The sequence below is a fragment of the Octodon degus genome, unplaced genomic scaffold, assembly GCF_000260255.1.
Source record: "Octodon degus isolate 3935 unplaced genomic scaffold, OctDeg1.0 scaffold00290, whole genome shotgun sequence".
Taxonomy (NCBI): domain Eukaryota; kingdom Metazoa; phylum Chordata; class Mammalia; order Rodentia; family Octodontidae; genus Octodon; species Octodon degus.
The window spans coordinates 925,349-945,730 of record NW_004524866.1 but is presented as its reverse complement, the minus strand read 5'-3'; the positions used below and the strand labels follow the sequence as shown (position 1 = coordinate 945,730).

The window sequence follows — 20,382 nt, the reverse complement described above, 5'->3', positions numbered from 1 at the left end:
ACATATTTACACAGAAGCTTAATCAACTTAAATTAAATACAGTCAATAAACATGTGATAAGGCAATGATCCGGAGAATCTTCAGCAGATTTTTGAAACTAGAAGTTAATTGGTAGGGTTCTTACCCTGACTATATATGCTGATACCTATGAACTAAGCAACTTCATTGAAGATAGCAATGTGTAATACTTCTGCCAGTCTTGAAGTGCCTGTCATTCTGGTGTTCTAAATACGTACTACTTGTCATGTAATATCAATTACTGCTATACTGTCTCTAACATAAATGGTTGTTTTTAAAAAAGGTAATAAATAAAAACAAGAAACAAGAAAAACAAGTCATAGAACTGTCCTGCTACAGTGCTGTATATTGTCAGATTTCTAAATTTCTGTGTAAAAACATATAATTGTTTATTCCCACTTTTTAAAATAGTTTTTTCTTCACATTCTGTAGGGACTTAAAGTTTAACGTATCAATACTTGATGGAAAATACCTGCTCCACACTATGTCTAAGATGTTTGATATTAAGGCAGTGAAGTTAAGGTCAACTGCCTATGTTATAGGGTAATAATATCATTAAGCTTCTCTTTTGGAGGGTTAACAACTTCAGCTTTCAGATCAAAAATTAGAGAAAAAGAAGGGCTGTGAGGACAGCCAACATTTTGGCCCTAGACTTTTAAGTTCAGTGAGGATTCAGGACATCGGAGAAGCTGTGCTGTAACAGCCTATAGTTCAGTTATGTCCCAAATTTTCTGATCAAGGAGATTATAGGGTCACAAAGGAAAGTGATTGATGATGTCGAGTGTGCCTAAGGAGAGTTATAGGGAAAGAAAACATTCTCTCAGGCTTTCATAGAGAGCAAATTGTTCAAGCAATGGCCATGACTCATCCACATGGCTGACACTAACAGAGGATCTACAAACTGCGGTACAGGGTTTCAAGGTAAATCCTGAGGGGATTTGACTGACCTTGCCAGTTACAAAAGTTATATTTCTTGTTATATAGGTCTTGCTTTATCTTGATCTTAACCATCCAGCATAAAAGTATAAAAATGAGGTATAAAATGTAAAGCTGTATTAGTATGCTGAGTTGTAAAAGGTTCAAGTCAACAACTTCTGACATTACCAGTCCTATGGGTATCCCATTTCTATTATGGACTAATGGACTGTATTGGATTATTATCCTGAATTCATGCACCTACAATATTTAAATGGCAATGGAATACCCATCTCTGACAAAACTAAACAAAAAGTTGGATTTAATGAAGGACCATTTTGTATCTGTATATATAAAATAGGATAGATATATAGCTACTTTCTCTTAATTCAATGAGAAGAATGATTTGTACTAATAGTGTTTGGACAGAATGTCATGTCTGCATCTTGTACTATGAATAACCACTAGGAAGATAGCAATATGCAATGTATTAATTTTTGAAATTGTGCTACTAACTCGTTTTGAAACTGTCGCATTGCTATTTGTTTCTCAATAGATTAATAAAAAAATAAATAAATATAACAAAAAAGGTTCTACATCTCTGGCCATCAGAGAAATGCAAATGAAAACAACACTGATATTCTACCTTATTCCAGAAAGAATGGCAGTCATTATCAAATCAAACAATAACAAATGCTGGTGAAGCTGTGGTGAAAAGGAATTCTCTTTCATTGTTGGTGGGAATGGAAACTAAAACAACCATTAGAGAAATCAGCATGCAGATTTCTCAAATAACTGAAATCAATAGTTCCATATGATGCATATGTCCCCTGTGAGGTATGCTCCCCTAAGAGCTGAATATATCACGCTACAGGGATACAGTTGTATCAGTACCTACAGCAGCACAACTTGTCATTTTTGTACTTCCTTTTTTTTTCTTTGCTGAGTCAGTGCTCATACTGGGGACCTTGCACCGGATGGGCAGGTGCTTATGCCAATGAGCTATCTCTTGGGCCCTATCTTTCTACTTTTTGAGGCAGTACTGAAAATTTTCACTTGGCACTGTCTTTCTAAATTACCGTCAAATATTTAGTTGATCCTACTTGCAAGTACTTTCCAAAGGAGAAGCAGGCTTCTGAAACATTATGATCCATGTTCATCCAGCTATTCACTGGATCTTCCACAAAGCTACCTGCCTCTGGATCAAAGTCATTGTGATTTAGCCTCTGAGAATAGTAGGATGGTAGGCATGCACCATAATTAGTTGGGAACATAATGCTCTCAGTGAATGTAGAAAAAAATCAATCATAGAATCCAGGTGTGGTGTCACATGCCTATGCTCTCAAGTAGGAGGACCATGAGTTTTAGGTCAGCCTAGGCAATTTACAGAGAACCTTTCTAAAAGTAACAGTATGCAAATGGCTGAGAATACAGCACAGTGTAGAGCATGTCTGCATCCCACACCCTGCAAAGCAAAAGGACATTTAAAACATACTCAAATGCAGTTCAGGACATGGAATCATTTATCCCAATATATTGCTACAGAGTTAAATTGCTAAATGAGGGAAGAAAGAATTTGCCTTTGTTTTTCTTTTCAAGATTTTACTCTTAGATTGATTAGAGACAAGTGAGAGTTAGACAACTGCTCCAGAGGAGTTACTCTTACTTGTGTCATTAGCAATCTCATTCCTAGAGCAAGGGGTGCAGTCAAAACAACTGGCAGCCTTTCCTTCCTGAGGGGACTTCCTGAACCCAGGGGTGCAGCTTTCACTGCAAGCTGAGCGGGGAGTCTGAACACAAGCAGATTTGTGCTGGTGACTTCACCTTTCACAAGCAGAGGAAAAAACATTTTGTATTAATGTATAACTCCAAATACTTGTGCACTGCCATATTTATTTAATGGCTAAAATATATTGAAAAAGTCTGGTTGAAAAATCCACTTCTTGAAACAATGATCAAAATCCTTCAGAAAAGGGTCCAGGGGGATTGTTGGGGAGATGACTCAGTAGGATAAGCACTTCCCTGGCAAGGTCAAGAGTCTGAGTTCAATTCCTGGTTCCACAAAAAAAAAAAAAAAAAAGAAAGAAAGAAAGAAAAGAAAAAAAAGTCCATCAGAAGATTCATAGGAAATTCTTTCAATTTTAAAATTGAACTGTTTAATTTCCACATGTGACCATTCCTGATCGCGGGCATGGAAGAAAATATACAGCAAAATTTGTATTATTTTTGTTAATGAATTGAATTAGGTTTGCTGGCAGCATACCTCTGTGCTTCCAATGGCCCACTCTATCATCTCCTGAGACAAGGCCAACTGTTCCCCAGGTGGCACATGCAGGGAAAACTCTCCAACTTTCACCCTAAGTCTCAGGCCTTCGGGAAAATTCCAAAAGTTGAGAATATTGTACTTTGCGTCCACTTTACTATTCTTGTATAAATTGACTTATTCTCCAGCAGGTGTGTTAACCTGGAGGTCCTTCAGAAAGGGGTGTAGCTGAAAAGGAAGTATAATCCTGTGATGAATTGGACACTGATTGGGTCTTTTGATTTTGTGGGCCCCAATATTAGGAAAGAAAACTTATATGGGGAGCAGTCTCTGAATTTCTTTATTCTTTGTTTCTTAATAGACTATTTACCTAACTTCAAAAGAGGAACAGTAAGATAAAATATCATAGTATTTCTACAACTTCAGTTTCAAAAGATGTTTCAACCAGATCCATGTAAATATATGGTGTACAGGGATTCCAAATATTCCCACCCCATATTTTTTTTACTTTGCTCACAATAACTGCCTTCAAAGTGACTTTATAATACAAGAATTTTGAGGAAGATAATGTCAATCTTCAATAAAATAGCACTGTAGTGTTTAACAGACACATGATATCCCATTTTCTTTTCTAATATTTCATTGGGAAAAGTTTCTATTTCTTTCTTTTGTAAAGTATTGGCATCCTTCAGAGCTAATGCAATGATAGTGATACAATTCCGTGCCAAAATTTAGTTCAACAATGCAATTGATACAGAATCTTTTGCACTTTTCTGAAAGATTTTTCTTTATTGGTTTTTACACTTGTGGAAAGCCCTACAAGATGACTTTGAGAACAGGACATGACTCACAATAAAAATGACATTCCCTGCCAGGGAGGGAACACCATATTGTCCCCACTTTCTGTGAGCTACATTTGAGTATGTTCATGAAGCATCTCCTGGAGCGCGTGGGCTGCCACATACACAGCATTGTAAGTGTTGAAACTCCCAACACTCATGGCTGTGTCAAAATGATTCAAAGGCAGTGATTCCAGGGAGGCATTGGGGGTGCAGTCCTTCAGGGAACAGTCAGAGGCAGAGAACGAGCAGTGGAAATTCTGGAACCAGTACCGAGTGAGGAAAGTGTCTTCTGGATATTTGAAGGGGGTTGCTGTTCAGAGAAACTGATTAAAACCAGAATTCTCCTTATGGTGGTGTGAAAAAATGAGGATCCCATGGAAAGAGTCCAGAATGAAATTTCTGCCTGCCAGGTCTGCATGCCACTGTGTGTTAGTGACCCAGATTCTCCATGTCACTAATTGGAGCCCTATCAGATGGTTTATATGATTCAGACTATCAGTGTCATAATAAATGATTGCCACATTTTCTGGTGATATTTCTCTAGTCAGGAAATTTTTCAGCTCTGTAATTGGGATGTAAGATACAAGAGCATTTGAGATCAGTGTTACAAATGCTATACAGACTCCATTCCTGTCTGTCTCCCTCCTCATATCTGAGAGGAACTAGAAACCATTCTGACCTTCAGTGATGACCAGTCCCACCCAGGCCCAGCTGAAAAGAAGAATCAAGGAGACCATGGCTAGGGCCAGAGATGCATCCTTTGGGGCCACCTACTGGAGAGAAGGAAACTGGCCACTGTCACTGAAGGCAGGATCAAAAGTGCCAAAGGTAAGCTACAAGGAAAGGAAAATCCGAAGTTATGCAAAGAAACTTGACATAAAGGTTTCAAAATAACAGCTAAAATACAGACATATCAATGAATTCTAGAAGGGAAAATGATTATTCCCATCTATTTAATAATCTCACATTCTAGGGTCTTGTATGAGCAAATAACTGAGCAGAAAGAGTTCAAGAAATCTTCCATTTTATCTCTCCAGCATTTCTAATGAACATAAAGAAACTGTAGATAACCAATAAACCTCAGTGGGTTGCACTTTGAGGCTGTACATTTTGTGTGACAGACAAACACAGTCCATCCATTCACCCTCTTTGAAACTGCATCTGATACTGCCACCTAATGTGACATGGTTTTATCTTTCCCTATTTACCCAGCCTCACCTGTGGAAATCTGTAGAGTTCCAGAAATGGTCCAACTTGAGAAGAAATTGCCCATGGTGATGCTGTTAGCAATGCTATAGACTTAGTCTCTGTAGCAATGTTAGGGGGTCCCACTTTGTCCTGGGTACAGAATGAGGAAACTCTCTAATATCCTCCAGTAGCTGTATAGTAAATTGTGGTACTCATATCCCAGAGAAATGTTTGGTAAAAGATGAGGATTCCTGTTGATCTCTTCAATGGCAAAAATGAAGGCCAGAACATTTGGGAAATTGCTAGGCATAAGCCTGAAAAAAGAGCAAAGTACTTATTAGAGATAAATCCTCAATACATACATATTGTTCAACCCCGAACAATATCACTTATTAATTAAATGCTATGTTTCTCTCCTCCTTCATAACCTAAACATGAGTGTGCTTGCTTTAGGGTTATGTGTTGGATTTGACTAGTGTTAAATTGCATTATGTTTGTGGATTTGTCATGGAGAAGAGTAATACTTTCATAATAGACCAAAGAGAATATGCCGCATATGTTTTTGTAGGAGGGCATATTACCACAACTTCCATATATAAGTCTTGAGTCAATTTCTTATAGTTTCTTATAAAAATTGTTATCATGAACAATTTCTGACAAAACACAAATAATGTCTTAGACTTATAGCTTGTGATACATTTTTACTCAGGGCTCTGAGTTAAAATAAAACCTTATGTCAATACAAACACTTAGAAAATGCAATCTATCTCTGCAAGAGCTGATGCCCACAAGGTTTTGTAATTTTTACTAAGAAAATTACATAACTCAAGGTCTAAGAGGACTTTACTAAGCTCCATATATAGAGAGAAAATGATTTCAGCTATAAAGGGAAGTGCAGCGAAAGGAAAGCACGAAATGCTTAGGGTAGGTTTTTAATACATTTTCTACTGTGAAAAACTAAAATAATCTCACACATTAATACACTAGCAAGTACTTCATAGTTGTGATATCCACATGAAGTTGAAATACAAAATACTGGGAACAATAATGGTAGAGGAAGAGTGTGATTGGTGCTGACATGCAGAGTCTGAGGACATCTGTGTGATGAAGATGGAGCAGCAGGTGGTTGGCTCTGCCCCCATCGAAACCCAAGAGGCTCCTGTCTCCATCGGAGCTAGTCAGGACAGAAATCTTGAAAGGACAAAGACATTTGGAACAGAAATGAAGGGCAAATAAGTGTGAGAAGACGACAGTGAGAGATGATATATTTTACACATCCCTTTGTTTAAAAACACATTGATAATTTCAATACAAAGTTTAATATCTGTCACAGGGCTTATGCTAAACCATCCCTGTGCTCCACACCTTCCAATACCTGGTAAATGGTCTTGCAAAAAGTGAAGATTTTGCAATACTGCCTGATATGTGATTTGAGAGACTGAAACAGAGGTACTATTTCTCATTGTTCTATCCTTGAGGCTTGGTGAGCAGATTAGGTCAGGTGCACGTATAGTTCACACTCCCCGAGTGATGGAGAAGGATGTGCGCTTTTGTTCCTGCTCTGATGCAAATAGAGCCCAGGGAAGCCCCCACTATGCAGTTCTTCTACTCCACTGCTGCATCCCTGCCTGCAATATGTGTTGTTCAGTCCTGACCTATAGCTGTCTGTATGTGTCTACTGAACTATATTTGCTAATTAAATTTTATCCTTGCTATTGCAGAAGTGTCATCTTTCAGACAGGATTGCTGAAATTCCTCAGAATACTACCATATTATTATCATTTTCCTCTAAATCCTACAGTTTCTTTACATTGTCATTATACATTTTATAAATTTCATTTCTGTTGTTTTCTTTTCTGTCTCTACATCATCATAGAATATTCTAATGTGCAAGATCATCATATTTCTTTGTGATAACTTGGAAGTCCCCGGCATTATGGCTTGTGTTTTGCATTCTCTGCTATTTTTTACCGTGTATTTCCTGTAAGTTTTGGGTAATGAATGAAACAACCAATGAATTATTCTCAATGTATTGAATAAATAATATTTTCATAATATTTTTTCTTAAAATTTTTCAAATTTAATTTGGTTTCTACCGATCTGTTACGAAAAGAGTTAATTGAGTTTGGTATTTTCTCTTCAAGTTATACAGTTTGTACTCAATAGCAAAAAGTGTTCAGAGTTTTCTAACTGGTGATTTATTCATAGCTCCCTATTTGTACAATATTGTAGTGAAAATTATATGTAATTTTCTAACAATGGATGTATGGCCTTTATTCTAGTATGCAGTGTTCTTTCTATGTTTTGATCAGCCTTTCTTTAAATTGACATTATGAAGACGAAATATAGGAAGTAAAGCCAGGCTGTTATGTTGAGGTCTGGGGGACTCAGGTCAATAATTTCTGACATTGCTGGTTAAACAGAAGACCCAATGCCATTATGGGCTACTGGACTCTTTTAGAATATTTTGCTGAGTTTACACACCTATAATATTCAAATAACAGAACTTAGAAAAAAGGGGTATACAGATGAATGTCCATTTTGTATCTGTGTATTCAAAGTGGTTAGGATAGATATATAGTTACATTCTCTTAATGAATAGAATGATTTGTTCTAATGGTGTTTGTAAATAGGATCTCAAGACCGCATCTTGTACAGCAATTAACCACAAGGAAGAATATATGCAGTGTGTTAGTTATTGAAACTGTCCTACCGATTTGATTTGAAACTGTCTCATTGCTATCGGTTTATCAATAAAATTTTGAAAAAAAATTGACATTATGTGCAAATAGGATAGCTACCCCTGCTTTTTACTGGGTTCTGTGTAGTATGGAAGATGTTTGTTTTCAATCCTTTGACTTTTAGCTTATGATCTTCATTTGAGTTAAATTTGTTTCTTTTATCAAGCATAATGTTGTACCTGGTTTTTTGATTCACCTTGCAAGTCTATTTCTTTTCATTGATGAATTGAGGTCATTTACATTGATGGTTATAACTGGTAGGTATTGGCTTATCTTTAAAAAAAACTTTTATAAAAGAGCAAAAATTAGAGTTAAAATAGAAACAATTACAAGTGACACAGAATTTCATGTAACAAAGTAATATGAATTTCACAGCATTGCTGGAATTGTACTATAGAGTGTTGTCTTCCAGTTATTCATATTACCAGATATAGGCATATAAAATTGGAAAAAGAAAGAAGAAAGAAATATATAATATGTATACATGATAGGATAGATATACAGCTAATTTCTCTTAGCTCATTGAGAAGAAAGGTTTGTACTAATATTGTTTAGAAAAGACATCATGTCTGCAACTTTTCTTCCAAATGACTAACATGAAGACAACAATATGCAATGTATTAATTATTGTCATTGTTTTACTATCCTGTTTTGAAAATGTTTCATTGCTATTTTATTTTTTCTCAATAAAATGGATAAAAAAGAAATTAAGAAGTGAAAAAGTAGAATTCAAAAAATGAGATGAAACAAATTTAAGCATTAACTGCCTCTTTGCATAGATTAGCAGAAATGCACAGTGTAGCTGTCCAAACACATAACCCTTACATATGTAGATAAATCTCTTTTGCCTGCTCCCTCTCCTGTCTTTTCTTCAACTCAGTAACTCCTTCCTTTTGAATAAATTTGTTCCTTTCTGCCAGTATTTATTGTACCCTTCATATTCCATTTTTCCTCTTTCAGGTTCTCACGCTAAGGAGACAATGCTACTTTTGCACATGCAGGTCAGATTTATTTCACGTGAGTGTATGTTTTCTAGTTAAATCCATTTACTGAGAAAAGACTCAAATTTATTGTGTTTTATGCTGATTAAGACTCCATTGTGTTTAAATCCCACATCTTCTTTTCCATCCTTCATTTGATGGGTACCTGGGCTATTTACAGGATTTAGCTATGACGAATTGCACTGCTATAAACATGGGTGCACACATATCTCTGTGGTGTGAGGTCTTCAGTTACCTTTTGGTATTTTCCTGCTGTGGTTTTCCTGATTTTCTCCTCTGCTTAGTTGTTTCCCCTGCCTGGTGGTTTGTTGCTGTTGTTGATCTTGCAATTGTGGTCACTTTTATCTCTTTCTGGAATAATTTTCCTACTCTTTGCAGATTGATTTGGTGCTCATTAATTTCATTTTTTTTTTGGTCAGAGAAATATCTTATTTCTCCATTAATTTTGAAAGTTAGTATTGCAGGGTATTAATCTGGAGAGGAAGTTGTTTTCTTTCATGGCTGGAAATATTTCACTGCCAGCTTTTCTTAAGTAGAGAGATAGTGGTGAGTTGTCTTCTGTGAGTCTCATGTGCTTTCCCACATAGGTGATTGTTTTGTTCTCTAACAGCTTTTAATAGTCTGTTCTTGTGTTTAATTTCTGGGATTTTGGTTATTTTATGTCTGGGTATACATCTATTTTCATTATGGTTGTTTAGAGTTTTATATGCTTCCTTTATTGTATGTCTAATTGCTCATCAGTGCATGGAAAGGTTTTTGCTATTATTTTTGTGAAGAATTTTTTATGGTACTGGTGCTGTCTTAAGCTTTCTGAATGACCTCACTAATTATTATGTTACTATTTTTGCTTTGTCTTGTGGGGCCTGGATTGATTTTTTCATGGTTGCTTGCTGTTTATATGATAACTTTTATTTTTCCTCTTTTCATTTTTTTTGCATTTAGTACAGAATCTACAGGGTCTCACTGAGTTGATCAGACTCATAGTGATCCTCCTGTTTTCAGCTTCCCAAGCACTGGGATTGCAGAAATGCGCCACAGTCTCAACTGCCATCTCAGTGTTCCCTGGGGGAAGGGGTGGCACAGTAGGCCTGGAATCAAACCTTTGGCACCTGCTTCTAAGCACTTTAATCCACTGAGCTATATGGCTGGCCCTATTTAAATGTTTTTAAAAGAGCATTCAAAATAATAAAAATAATAAAAATAATAAAAAACAAATGTTATAGAACTTCATTGAAAAAATGATACAAATTCGATGTTATTGTTAATAGTGCATAGTGTTTTCTTCAACTTAGTTGTTTAGATTACCAAAAGCTTTTTTTGAGGGGTAGTGAGGCAAATTTTGAGACAGGGTCTTCTCACTATTCAGTACAAACTAATGTTGAGCTCATTTTGTAGACCAGGCTGGTCTTGAACTCAAAGGGAACCTCCTGCGTCTGTCTCCCTGGTGCTGGAATTGCTTACATGCATCACACCAAGCTAGTATATCTTTTATTTTTTAAGAAAGTACAAATTAGAATTCAAACAAAATATTACAAGTGATACAGATTTTCACTTAACAATAGGATATGATATGATATGCATTTGCTGTAATCCATAGTGTTCTCTTCCAACCCATTATTCATATTGCCAGATACATGCATGTAAAATTGGAAGATAAAGAAAGAAATAGGACAACGAAAAAATACAAACTATTGAAAAAAAGGGACAAAACAAATTAAAGCATTAACTGGTTCTTTCCATAATCCAGCAGAAAGCACAGTACACTCATTAATAGAATCCTGCTTACATTAAATTAATATGTATTCAGTCTACTAAAATACTCATTTGTGAAACTTAATTTAGATATGAGACATATTTGGGTTTTCATAAAGTTTCTACTACTTAGTTATAAGTACAAAAATGTGCACAGGATAATTCCAGATATGTCATTGAAACTTTGATAGGTTTTTTTTTTTAATCTTATCTTTCCTGGAAGAAGAAAACCATCTTTATCAGAGAATATATATAACATTTTACACTAATGAACACCCATGTTCTCTTACATACATTAACTGTTAGAAAGACATTTTTTGCATACTTTGTCTTTAAAGATAACTTAAAAAAACTGGTGTTATGTTCATCCATGTGGAGATGTGTAGGAGGTGATAGATATGTTGATTTGCTTCATCTAATTATTGGAAAATTCAATTAAAATCAGTGCTTCAGATTTCATCCCATAAACACGAACAGATTGTAATTGATAATGTTTACTGAAATTTTAAAATTTCAAATGAAAATATCAGTCTTAACTAATGAAGAAATGGCTCGCATCAAGGATGCGGTGCTTATTAGAAACTGCTTTGCACAGGCAATCACACACTGAACTCCTAGAAGTCTTCGTTGACAGCCATGGAAATCACACTGTAGACACACAGTGAGCTGCCTTGAATGCTATATGGTGATTGTATTTAAAGAAGCTGTAGGTTCTGAGTATTGCCAGTGAAATACAGACCAAAATTTTTGTTTGCTTGCACCAGAACTTGTAACTATTCTGCTGAGATTCTTAATTCAGAAAATAAATATATACTAAGATAGCAGAGGAAAAGGAATAGAAGTATTATCTCATAAAAATGAAGACAGTTCACTTCAGAAACATTAAAACCTCGGAAGAGGCCACAGGATTTACAAAACGTGCAGAACCCAACTGAAGAGTAAATGTGTGTCTTGTAGTCAAAACTTTCCAACTAAGGGTCACTAATATAAAACATTAAGGGAAAGTTATATGTTAGATATATACAAATTAAATATTTTTGTTCTGGAAAGTGGAAAAAAACATGTAATTCTATCAAATTAGGTGAAAACATTAAAATTATGTTTTCTAATCATTAAATTGTTTTGAAATGCACACTAGTCTCATTAAAAATAAAAAAACACAATCAGTGCAGATAGGGCTTTTGACAAAGTCCAACACTCATTCATGTTCAAGGTTCTACAGAAAATTGGAATAGATGGCCTCTACTTCAATATGATTAAAGCCATCTGTGACAACCCAATATCTAACATAATTCTAAATGAAGAAAAACTGAAATCTTTTACTCTCAGATCTGGTATAAGACAAGGATGTCCTCTATCACCACTCCTATTCAATATAGTTCTGGAATCATTAGCTACAAACATTAGACAAGAGGGAGAAATAAAAGGAATAAAATAGGTGAAGAAGAAGTTAAATTCTCGTTATTTGCAGATTACACTTATTTTACTTGGATGACCCAAAAAACTCCACCAAGAAGCTACTAGAATTGATACACAAATTCAGCAGCATAGCAAGATACAAAGTCAATACCCAAAAGTCAGTAGCATTTCTCTATACAGATAACAAAAACACTGAGAGGGAAATTATAGAAACAATACCTTTTACAATGGCACTGCAGAAAATGAAATACTTTGGAATTCATCTAACTAAAGAAGTTAAAGATCCTTTCAAGGAAAATGACAGTACTCTTAAAAAAGTGCTTGTAGAAGATTTCAGAAAGTGGCAAGATATTCTCTGCTTCTGGATAAGAAGTACCAACATTGTGAAGATGTCCATACTCCCAAAATTGTTGTATAGATTTAATGCAATCCCTATCAAAATACCAACAACGTACCACACAGACCTAGAGGAATCATTCCTATAATTTATTTGGAACCAGAAAAGACCTAGAATAGCAAAGGCAATCCTGGGCAATAAAGACAAGGCAGGACGCATTACAATTCCTGACTTGAAATTATATTACAAGGTTAGTGTGATAAAATCAGCATGGTACTGGCAACAAAACAGGCCTGAATATCAATGGAATAAATCAGAAGACTCAGAAGCTTCTATGAACACACTCAGCCACCTTATCTTTGACAAGGGGCCAAACATTCTTACTTGAAGAAAGATATCCTCTTTAACAAATGGTGCTGGAAAAACTGGCTCTACATGCTGAAAACTAAAATTGACCCAGGTCTATTGCCATGCACTAAGCTAAAGTCAAAATGGATTAAAGATCTAAACATTAAAACAGAAACACTCAATCTCCTGGAAAAAAAAGTAGGAAGAACTCTTAAGACATAGGAGTAGGCAAAAATTTAATGAACAAAAATCAGAGTGCACAGGTAAAAAACACATTAGGGTCCCAAAATTTAAAGACCTATTCCAGAAATAGGCATCAGAGTTGAACACACATTTCTCAGAGGATGAAATTAGAGAAGCAAATAAATATATGAAGAAATGCTCCCCATCATTAGCCATTCATGAAATGCAAATTAAAACAACACTGAAATACCATCTGAACCCAGAAAGAATGGCTATCATAAAGAAATCAACCAACAGCAAATGTTGGTGTTACTGTGGGGAAAAAGGAACCCTTCTCCACTTTTGGTGGGAATGTAGACTGGTGCAACCATGATGGCAATCAGCGTGGAGACTCCTTAAAAAACTAGGACTGGAAATCCCATTCTAAGCAGCTATCCCCCTACTGGGAATTTTTTCCAAAGGAACTGAAAACATCATATCATAGTGACATGTGTGCACCTATGTTTATAGCAGCACAATTTGTGATATTGAAATCCTGTAGCAACGAATATGCCGGTCAGCTTAGATAAGGATGAAAATGATGTGGTATTTTTATACAATGGAATACTACTCAGATATACAGAATGATAAACTCGAAGCCTTTATATTTAAGTGCATGCCACTTGAAGATATACTCATAAGTGAAATAAACCAGACCCACATGTTCAAACATCATAGTCTCCTTAGTGGAAGAACTCAAAAGAAGAAATATAAACAGATAGGTATAACAAAATTAAAAGGAAAGGAAGAACTTAAGAATTAAACAGCAAAGAGATGGCAAGGAGAAAAATTAGGAAACATGACAAGGGCAAAAGCATACATTTATATGCACAAAATGCTTAAAGCAACGATCCTAAGAATCTGCAGCAGGTTTTTAAAACTAGCAGTTAATTGGCAAGATTCTCACCCTGACTAACTATATATGCTGATACCTATGAACTAAGCAGCTGCACTGAATAGCAAGGTATAATACTAGGGTCATGCTTGGAATGCCTGTCATTCTGGTCTAATAAATACATACTGCTTGTTATGTCATACCAATTATCGAAACACCGTCTTTCAAGTAAATGTTTGTTTAAAAATAAGGGTAAGAAATTAAAACAAGAGACAAGAAAAAATGTCATAGGACTGTCCTGCTACAGTGCTGTATATGGTTAGAATTCCAAACTTCCTTGTAAAAATATGTAATTGTTTATTCCTATTTTTAAAATATTTTTTTCTGTTTTTATTTTTTCTTCACATTCTCTAGGGATTTAATGTACAGCATATCAATACTTGCTGGAAAATACCAGTATCATGTTATGTCTAAGATGTTTGACAATCAGACAGATAGTGAGGTTCAGCTCAACTGCTCATGTTACAGGGCAATAATATCATTAAGCTTCTCTTCTGGAGGATTAACAACTACAGTTTGCAGACCAAACATGAGAGAAAAAGAAGGGCTGAAAGGAAAGTCAACATTTTGGCCCTAGTCTTTCAAGGTCAGTGAGGACCTAAGACATAGGAGAACCTGTACTGTAACATCCTATAACTCAGTTGTGTCCCAAGTGAACTGATCAAGAATACTATAGGGTCATAGAGGAAAGTGATCAATGATATAGAATGTGTCTAAGGAGAGTCACATGGAGATACAACATTCTCTCAGGCTTTCACAGAGAGCAAATTGGTCAAGTAATGGCCGTGACACATTCACATGGCTGACACTGACAAAGGATCTGTACACTGTGGTATCAGGTTTCAGGGTAAATCTGAGGAGATTTTACTGATCTTCTCAGATAAAAGGTTACATTTGTTGTTATATAGGTCTTACTTTATCTTGGTCTTAACCATCCAGCAGAAAAGTATGAAAATGAGGTATAAAAAGTACAGCCATATTAATATGCTCAACTGTAAAAGACTCAAGTCAATAACTTCTGACATTGGCAGTACTATGCATGATCCACTACTATTATGGACTAAGAGTATATTCATTATTTTTCTGAATTCATGCAACTACAATATTAATTTTATTTTATTTTATTTTTTGCAACTACAATATTTAAATGGCAATGGAATACCCATCTCTTACAAAACAAACAAGAGAAGAGGCTACAAATGAAGGACTATTTTGTATTTGTAAATACAAAATAGTTAGGATATATATTGCTCCATTCTCTTAATTCAATGAGAAGAAAGAATTGTACTAAAGAGTTTTTGGAGATAATATCTGCATCTTCTACTATGAATAGCCACTACAAAGACAATATGCAATGTAGTAATGATTGAAGCTGTCATTTATTCAGTTTTGAAACTGTCTCATTGCTATTTGTTTCTCAATAAAATTAATAAAAAATAAATGAAATAAAAATAAATAAATAAGCAAATAGATAAATATATGCAAGAGTCTTTTTTTCTGGAAATAGCAAAACTTACCTAAAAGGTTATTAAACATAGTGAAAATAATTCAGAATTAGTTGATACAAATTTGGAAGAAACGTTACTACTAAACATAGCATATAAAAACATTTAAATTTCACATTTTCACAGAATAAATGAGAATAAAAAAGAAACAACCTGTGGTTAATCCTCCATTTATATTTATAAATATGGCAATACATATATGCCTTGTATCTGATAGTTGTATTGAAAATCAATATAAATATTAAATTGTTTTGTCAATGGTGATTGAGATCTATTCTAAAAAATTGCTTACTATAATCATTCATGCAAAATTAAAACAAACATCTCAGAATAGTTGTTAAAGCATAACAAATATATTAAAATAAGTACAAAGTCTAGAGACCCACACTCGTAAACACAGCACCGGAGGATGTTGATGCAGAAAACTCGTAAGTTTTAGACCCACTTTGGCAACATAAAAACTTAGTCGCTTCCTCAATGTTATAAGCCTAAGCAAATTATTAAAGAGCTAAAAATGAAGCTCAGAGTAAAGCCCCTGGGCTCTAAACTCAGCACCACACAAATACAAGAATTTACATGCATGTCTGTGCAAATACATACACTTACATGACCATTTTCTCTCTACCTACATGTTCATTTCCACTTTTCTTATATTATGTGCAAAAAATGCTTAATTCAAGCAAAAAATTCCTGAAATATTTAAATATGTATGATCTAATATTTGTTTTCTTAAATATTTAACACATTTCTGAAGTGCTAAAAATTTATATGATGGAAAAATTGGTAAATAACAAAGTGTAGACTAAAACATGGTTAAGATTACATGGAAATATGTAATTGGGGGTCAGGGAGATAGCTCGATGGTCTAAGCCCCTGCCTGGGAAGCAGAAGAACATAAGTTTGATCCCTGGTACCACATGCTATTCCAGCTCCGTGCCCAGCTGGCCACCAAAATCAGGTGTAGTGGTGCATGCTTATAATCCTAGTGATGGGGGAGGCCAACACAGGAGAATCACTACTAGTCTGAGCTGAATAGTGAAATGGTGTACCAAATAAATGAATAAATAAATAGAAGATTTTAAAAAGAAAATATGTAATCAATCTCCTAATAAAATTTAAATATATAAATGAAAATCTACTTACACACATCAAGTTGTGCCACCTTTGGTATAACCATAAAGAAAATATACTGCTTTACATAGCTTCTGGGAGTATGTATTATGTTTTACAAGGTTTTTTTTTTAAATGAAATCAACAAAATAATTTTAAATTAAAGATAGTTTAGCATAGAGCCCCTGTCCTTGTAAGAATGTAGATCTACTGCAACAATCTATCTTTCTCAAAGATCTGTCTATTATTATCCTCATGAAATTAGAAACCAATTTGAAAATGAGGAACATTGAAATTTGGTGAAAGTCGATAGAGTTCACTTTGTAAGATACCCTATTATATAGGCCTAAGAATTACATGAAGGTACTCATAAAAATATAAATCTTCATTTCTTATATAAAATAAGTTAATGGATAGAGAAATCATCCTCATGCTATTTTTTTTTTTAAATTTTATTGATAAACAGCAATGAGACAGTTTCAAATCAAATCAGAAGTACAGTTTCAACAAATAACACACTGCATATATTCTTCTTAGTGGTTAATTGCTGTACAAGATGCGGACTTGAAATCCTATTTACCTCATGCTATTAATATATATTCTATTTAGATATCATAATCTGTAAGATACATAATGTAATATAATCTTCAGAATATTATGAAAACTAATTTATACATACTGTGGCTATGGCATACATACCCACATGGGTCATGTGCTCCTTTATAATATTACAATTCTAATTGCAAATATAATCCTCTAAAGAAAACATATGTTATATCTCTGCATATTATTATTTTGCAGTGTTCTCTTCATTTTCATTTAGATTTTAGGAAATTTTGGAGCATTGCCATGGACACTTGAGGATTTTTACTCAATGCCTAAGGAGCCCTGCACATTGAAAGCACCTGGGGTTGAAAGGAAGGTATTTTTAGCCACCAACTGTACACAGCACATGGTCAGGAAAAGACTAACAGCTGCCATGAGCAGGTAAACATGGACAGAAAAAGGAAAGGGAGAGGGGTCCTCTCTTCTCTCCTCAGGAAGAGAAACACACTTTCTCCAGAACTCTTGAAACATCCTGGAAATCTGATCACACTTAGTATCTGACCAGGTTTTCATGCCTTGCTGTCCGGAGTGTGTCAATTCCCACCTGAATTATTTCCTCTAAAATCCTCTCAGTTTGGCTCTGCCCAGTGCTCATGACACCTATGTTGTCTCTTGGTAGTTCTTCATCCTGGCCTCCTTGTTGCTCTGGCTGTAAACCCCCATCAGCACATGTAGACTTCAGGATCTACCTCAAGATTTCTGCCCTTCACACCACTATTAACATACTGATGATTATTCTGTGATTGCACAAAACTTTCTCATTTTTTTCAGGAAGTTCCATCAGTAATTCTTACTTTAAGAGTCTGCAGGAAATTCATACTGGGTTTCTCCATCTCCTTCATCAAATATTTTTTCAGACTTGCTACTAGCTACCAGAAACAATAAGCAGTAACCATCAGAATAAAAATATATACCTTAAAGAAAATGACCACCAATATCAAACATATTTTGAAAAATTAATTTGGAAACGGCTCAGTGTAATGACACATGATGTTAATTACAGATAGTTGGGCCTGAAGCCTGATTTCTTCAGTGCAAAAGCTTTAGCCAACATTAGCATCATAACAAAGCTTTGTCTCAGAAATAAACCAACATCTTAAAATTATCTAAGAACAAAAATTTGAGTGAATATCTTATATTTGATAATGCACAAGGGATAGGTACAAATACGTTGGATCAGAAGATGCCCTAATTATGAATGCTGTCTTTTCTATTTCTGGGCATGAACAGCTAGTAAAGAGAGCACTGTGGCTCTACCACCCGGCAAAAGACAAAGCACAAAGAGTCTCCTACAATCTCTGATTTTATGATTCCATCCAAATTGTATTTATTCATGATAATGTTAGCCATAGGAGAGATGCTGAGATGTCTGAAAACTAAGAAAATGTAGGTGAAGAAGGATGAAACCAGAAGAAGGAATTTCACAGAAACTGCCCCACTAGTCCTGGCCTGGGTTGCAGATGCAGCAGAGAGAATCACTCCGGTGAAAACCTTGACATTCACAGTATTTTCAAATGTTAGTAAATATCTACAGTGAGAAACCAGTGGGCAATTCCCAAAGAAGAGGAGCATAACTAACTGTGTATATATGAGATATTTTGTGTAAGGTGAAGGAAACATTACAGATGCGGATCTTTAGGAAAGAAATATTTACTGCTGTCTTATAACACTGAGATCAACCTGGCACTTGGATTGATTCTATATTTGAGACCCATTCATGTCTTGAAGTGTCAAGTAAGATATAATAAAGTTTATATGAAATACAGTAGGGTGCAAAGATGCTCTCTCCCTCATAACCTCATCTTTAAAAAGAAAGCATAAGATATAAAAAATTCCTCAGTTCAAAACTGAATGATGGAACAAAATGAAAAATAAGTTATAAACAATTCTGAGTGTGTACAGAAAGGACAGGATAAGAATACAGAGAATATAGATCTCTCCATTCATAAACTCCAGGCATTATTGATTCTGATTATCAAGCAAAAAAAAATAAATGCAAAAGGACACTTACTCTATGATGAGAAAGTCCCTGGTGGGTTTTATTTGGGACATTCCCGTGAAGTACAGACAGGTGTACAGGGAGAAGAATCCGCCGATCACCACGTCTCCATCCTTGTACACTCTGGTGCTCAGGCTTTGAAGACTGTCATCATCAGACAAGTTGTACACTGTGGGAGGCAGCTGCGAGAAGAGTAAGATCACGCTGAAAAAGGGCATCTTTGTGGAGTACATACAGATGCTTAAATCAAAGGAAAGATGAGTCTGCAATATTACTTGGTGACCATGTATCTTGTGTGTGTACTTCTGTTGGTAGGGTAGTTTCCATATATGTAGGAATGGAAGGGCATGCAGTTTTTCATTTCAACAAAGATGGATGCTTTAAAAATCTTAAATCATTTCATTGAAGCCTCATGTCCTTAGAGGAATTGTCCACCAGTTTCCCTGAAGCTCTGCATCTGAGATCTGGTGTCTCTGTAAAAAACATATATTAGGAAATATTTATGATCACTTCTACACCTGCAGGCACCATTGTTTCACTCTAAACACTTACACCAAGTTCCCAGGAGCCTTCTCCTTGATGTATATTTTGTCCCAGGCCTTCACCTACAGGCTATTTACATGGACAGCATTTGGGATGATGCAAATGGATTGAACCAGAGGATTCAGTCTTAGATGTTTCTGAAATGACCTGAGGAGACCCAAACTTGCTATTGAAGATTTGGCATTACACTCAGCCACCAAATGATAACAAGATCCAGCCACATACACTCAGGAATCAGTGTGGTGGAGAACTTTCCCTGCATTGCCCAGGCTTTCTGAGTCATGAGTGGAAAATAAACAACACAACTCCCAATTGCATACATATTCCATTCTCTGAAGACCAGTAGTTACTTTTGTATTCCTTAATTAAAAATTATTCAATATTGATAATGTAATATGTTGCATTTCTGAAAGAAAACTAAACTTCTACTTTCCCCATTCTATATAGTGCTATCCAACATGTTAAATCCATGGATTCATGTATCATAATCTGTTCATAAAGTAATAATTTGGGCGCCCACATTGTTAATAACTTTATGACAGCATGGGAACTGGTTCCTTCTAAAGCAAAGACTCAGAATTGGAAAGTACTGCTCCACCTTTCACCACCAAAAGTATTGGATATGAGAGTCACACATGTAGACCGTTACACCACCAGAGTTCCAGTGAATTTCTAAAG

At 35.3% G+C, this 20,382-nt stretch overlaps 1 protein-coding gene across 1 annotated transcript in view; it reads right to left on the bottom strand.

Annotated features, from left to right (window-relative positions):
- Positions 1-19,379, bottom strand: part of LOC101562299 (vomeronasal type-2 receptor 116-like) — a 21,910-nt gene extending 2,531 nt beyond the window's left edge. Inside the window, 5 exon segments of the mRNA XM_023707440.1 lie at positions 2,600-2,723; positions 3,197-3,443; positions 4,111-4,348; positions 5,371-5,540; positions 19,174-19,379. Of these exon segments, the coding sequence (XP_023563208.1) occupies positions 2,600-2,723; positions 3,197-3,443; positions 4,111-4,348; positions 5,371-5,540; positions 19,174-19,379 (985 nt within the window).
- Between the last annotated feature and the right edge of the window lie 1,003 nt (positions 19,380-20,382).